This window comes from Adiantum capillus-veneris, chromosome 4 (assembly GCF_014529385.1).
Source record: "Adiantum capillus-veneris isolate H3 chromosome 4, ASM1452938v2, whole genome shotgun sequence".
Taxonomy (NCBI): Eukaryota; Viridiplantae; Streptophyta; class Polypodiopsida; order Polypodiales; family Pteridaceae; genus Adiantum; species Adiantum capillus-veneris.
In genome coordinates, this window is record NC_140934.1 from 32,283,505 (window position 1) to 32,288,129 (window position 4,625).

Here is a 4,625-nt window from a genome sequence, read left to right on the forward strand (position 1 = left end):
ACTACTTCGAAATTAAATTATCCCAACATCTCTCTATTTGGGAGGGTGCGTGTGTGGGTATAGATCATACTCTTTGGAAATCTCTCTTTGAGCTCTCTCTCTCTCTCTCTCTCTCTCTCTCTCTCTCTCTCTCTCTCTCTCTCTCTCTCTCTCTCTCTCTCTCTCCCCGATTCCAAAAGAAGGCAATCAATTGCAATTGTGAATAGATTTTAAAACGCTCATTTTAATGCCTTCCATTCATTACATGGTCTCCTTTGTCTTGTCATTAGTGTCGTCAAATATGTAAATGGAGCTTGCTAAGCCTCTCTTGCTACTGCAAGTCTTCCTTTTAGAGGAGCTTCTCATCAAGAGGCCATCCTTCATTGCGGTCATTGAGACAAGGTTGCACAGCCGACGAGGCAAAGATGTGAACTTTGAATGAAGATGAACCAATAGTCCCATTCTAATCGCAGGACGTGCATGTAGATGAGTTGTTGAGAGTGCGTCCCACCTTACAGACACTGCCTTGATGCACCGCTCGTGATCAGTCATTTGTGTTTTGGGACAATCATGATGAGCATGTCACGGGGGGATTTGGACCGTTGCAATTAGGACATGCATACGAGAACCGAAGGCCATGGGAGCGACCTTTTCCAGTTGCTTCCAGCTCACTAAATGCCATGAGCAATTCTTACGTGATGCTAGTCTAAAGGCCGCAGGGGTGAAATAGTGAGAATAGGAGAGTGAGAGAGGATGCCAAGTGGGAGCCCTGACCGTGGAACACGTTATAAGGCCAAGGGAAAGCCACCTGCAGCGGGGCGAAGTATTACAAGACCCGTCTTTCTATAACCAGCGAATGCAGAAGTAAGAATTCATCGCTTTGGAAGCACGCAGTGTACTCTCTCTCTCTCTCTCTCTCTCTCTCTCTCTCTCACACACACACACACACACACATTATCGCCCTTGTCAACCTGCAGGTTGGGCATATCAGGGAATTTGAGCTCTGGAAGGACGATCATCCATTGAGAAAATGGGTCGGCTTGGAATTGCAATGGCGCTGCTGCTATTTGTGTCGCTGCACATGTGCATGTGCCAAGCAGAGGAGCCCTTAGTGGGCAAAGATCAAAGAGAAGGACGCACTGAGCCAGCGCCTCCATCCTCGTACTTCAAGAGTTGGAATGACTGGGCACAAGGGAAACTCGGCTCCTATGGCAAGAAGGACGGAGAAACCCCGTTGAAACAGGGCCAGAAGGCGTCAGATTCGGCTACTGCAGGTGGATGGTCAGGTTGGGCCTTCGACAAGATATCCTCATTTTCCAGCCGTGCATCAAAGTAAGGCTTGTGTTTTCTCTGCTTATTTCTGCATGTGCATTTGTGAGCATGTCTGAGGAGGGTGCTTCTGCTTGTGTGTGTGTGTGTGTGTCCTATGTTTGCCTTGTCTGCGTAACGATATTCCGGAGAATTATTTAGGGATGTGGGGAAGGCGGCAGAGAAGGCTTCTCAAGCTGGAAAGGACAAGTTGAAGGCAGAGAAGGAAGCGGCAGCGAAGGAGGGCGAAGAGATGTGGGAAGGAGCTAAGGGAGGTGCAAAGGAAGGTAGCGAGAAGGCAAAGGAGTACGGTGGTAAGGTGAAAGAAGGGGTACAAGACCGAACGGCGAAGACATATGAATCTGGAAAGGATGCTGGGAGCCAAGCCACCCAGAAGGTGAAGGAGGAGGCTGAGCTGTGAAACCTTATGTAATTTTTATATTTGGAGTTCCTCCTTTTTTTGGTCTTTTTTACATTGTACCCCAATAATCATTTTGAGAGTGTATACTGTCTATTAAGCCCTTTGGTTGTAATTAAGATAGTGCGCGCATTGTTAGTGATTGGGGAAGAGATGTTTCTAATTCAGCAAGTTCTTAAGTCATGGGCACATGGATATTTATAACTTTTCTCATGTAGGAAGACGGGAGTCTTTCAGTGTTTCATACAATGCATAACATCATGAGCTTATGTCCGGGAGGAACTGCATAACTAGCTAGGTACGATTGGGGGTAAGGGACCACCGACCATGTGAGGATTTGTCCAAAACTTCTTTTGAATTTGTCCAAAAACTTATTTGGGGGGGGGGGGGGGGGGGGGGGGGGGGGGGGGAGGGAAGGCAGGCAAGGATGATGATACCTTAGCATACCGTGGTTGTTTCAACTGTAAGCTTATGAGCGAGTTTCGCATTGTTGCGCAATAACCTACGATCAACTATCTTTTGACATTATCTAAGCATGGAATATTTTGGAACACTCAATTTGGAAGAGTTAGAATTTCCTTAAATTGGCTCAATTTTGCGCGCGTCTTAAATCAAATCATACAATTGCAGTCTCTCTAAAGCAGTAGCTCTGTCCAACAATGGATTCCCTATGAATTGAACATTGACCAAATCCCCTCAGTGCATTGAATAGCTTGAAGAACATGGTTCTACCTAATTAACCAGGGTATTTGGACCTTCACATGGCGTTTAATAGCCTGAGAACCATGAACACTTTGTCAAACTACCCATTGAGCATTTACTTTTGAGCGATATCCACCCTTTCACGGACTTGGTGAAAAACATTTGCCAAGGATTTTTCATTGAAATATATTAAAGAATGAAATGCAGAGGACAGTAGTAATACATTTTTTTTTTTCAAAGGATCATCTGAGGGGTTTTGCCTCCCCTTCCAACACACACACGCAACACACATGCATGCATGCATGGAGATGAGTAGCCTTGCATACGTAGGCAAATTGCAAGGACACACCAAGAATGCCATCATAGCAAGAATGCTCGCAGGAAGCATGCATAAAAACCAAGCGACCGGCTTAACACACAATGCACGTAAACAAGTGTTCAAAGAACATTCATGGAAGAAGAAGAGCAAGGAAGACAACTTCATAGCCAATCTCTCAAGCTCGTTAGTTCACCCTCACAGAAAAGTGTACATTCTACAAATATATTTTTCTAAAGTTATGATATGTATCGTTTAAGCGCCAAAAACTAGTGAACACCTTAACCACTTTGCTAATCACGTGAGCTTGCTAAATGTGATGCAATTACAAGTGAAACTCTTAACACTAGGGTTGTGTGAACACAAGCCATTTTCATGGTTATAAGCAACTTTTTACTTTCCACTAGGGCTGTGGAAACAAAAGCCATTCTTGTGGCTATAGACAACTCTTTTATAAATTCTTGTTCTCATGAGCTACTTAAAACCACATCAAAACCTTTCAAAGATTCCTTTCTTCTCAAAGCATGCAAGGAGTTGAAAAAAAATACAAATAAATAATATCTCATAATAGTACTACTTTTCAAGCGCCATCTTTTAGAACAATCAAACAAAAATTGCTCAAAAGTTTTGTTATCCCATGGAGATACCTTTAAAACCTTCAAAGCAATTGAAACTCTTTTGAAAATACATGGACATGTATACAATGAAAATATATGCATATACGATTTTTAGATGTAAAATTGGCAACTTGTTTCAGACCTCAAGTCGTATATGTTGTCAAATTTAAAAATCAACTTTCTGATTTTTTATTATTTTAAAAAAATTTAATTTGTTTATTTTTCACTTTTTAAAGATAAATTAGTATACTAAAATGTTGTTCTATATGATAGAACCTCAATAATATCCTATGCTACTGGTTTCTTGAAAGAAACCCAGTTTTAGTCGAATTTTATAGAATGAGGTCACAGGTGCCAAGCCACTTAAGTAGCTCAAACACAAACCTAGTGTTAAGAGCCCTACTAATCATTTACAACTTTACACTACAAGAATCTACATTGAAAATGATATCTACAATGAAAAATTTGTAGATCATTTCCACACTTCTTCAAATTGTTCTTTGGAATTGGAGCTGATCTCTTGAGACAGCTAATTCCAGTGTTGAAGGATTTCAGCTACTCGTGTGGAAAGATTTCAGACAGCAAACTAGACAGAAATCAGAGATTAGATTGAAATGTGGATACTGAAATGAGAATCAGACTTATAGACTGGAATAAAGTTCAGATTCAGATTCAGAAGACTGTTGGGAAGTAAATATCACTGAATATATACCATGATTGAGATTACAGCGAATATGATTACAGAGAAAAAGTATAGCCAACAACATTGCCACTGATGCTCAAGTGCAATTATAGCCCAAAGCGCTAATACAAGTGATTACAATTGTCAACCCGATATCAATGTAATGGGCCCTATTTATATGCTTCGGGTTTACTGTAGTAATTACTCTAGTAATTACTAAGTGATTCGCTGCCCATCTTCTAAGAACACGCTCCCACATGGTGACTTTCCAGCCGTCTACATCCTTCCCTTCTTTCTTGAATTTTGGCAAGATACCAAAATTTCTTAAAAATTCTCCTGTCTGATTCTGATGTGGAACTGAAAAATCCATTGTCTGGTTCTGATGTTGACAAGCCATCTTCTGGTGGATTGTCAGAGTCTGACATTGAGAAGATGGTGAAGGATGCAGAGCTCTAGAAAGGCCAAGGTGGAGCTGTCATCTCTCCCTGCCTGCTGAGAAGAAAAGTCGCCCCTGAATTCTGAGATAGAACTACCCAGTATCCTTCCATTGGACTGTCTTCCTTTTACCCTTGCTCTTTGACCGTGTTGGTGCTTGAGAAGTCC

At 41.8% G+C, this 4,625-nt stretch overlaps 1 protein-coding gene across 3 annotated transcripts; it reads left to right on the forward strand.

Moving 5' to 3' along the window:
* The first annotated feature begins 717 nt into the window (after positions 1 to 717).
* LOC147458949 (uncharacterized) lies at positions 718 to 1,888 on the forward strand. Of its 3 annotated transcripts, none has more exons than XM_086509734.1 (3): positions 718 to 843; positions 957 to 1,311; positions 1,450 to 1,888. In XM_086509734.1, exons 2-3 carry the CDS (start codon positions 1,010 to 1,012, stop codon positions 1,706 to 1,708), a joined length of 561 nt encoding a protein of 186 aa, XP_086365860.1. In that variant the 5' UTR covers positions 718 to 843; positions 957 to 1,009; the 3' UTR covers positions 1,709 to 1,888. The 3 variants fall into 3 exon arrangements, with proteins under 3 accessions (XP_086365860.1, XP_086365858.1, XP_086365861.1); XM_086509732.1 differs by having other exon boundaries at positions 738 to 874; XM_086509735.1 differs by lacking the exon at positions 718 to 843 and having other exon boundaries at positions 881 to 1,311.
* The last annotated feature ends 2,737 nt before the right edge of the window (positions 1,889 to 4,625 follow it).

Bases quoted from the DNA above. Each gene is read 5' to 3' on its own strand.
- LOC147458949 (XM_086509734.1), top strand. From the start codon at position 1,010: ATGGGTCGGCTTGGAATTGCAATGGCGCTGCTGCTATTTGTGTCGCTG. The intron at 1,312-1,449 runs GTAAGGCTTGTG...AGAATTATTTAG, and splicing joins TTTTCCAGCCGTGCATCAAA to GGATGTGGGGAAGGCGGCAG.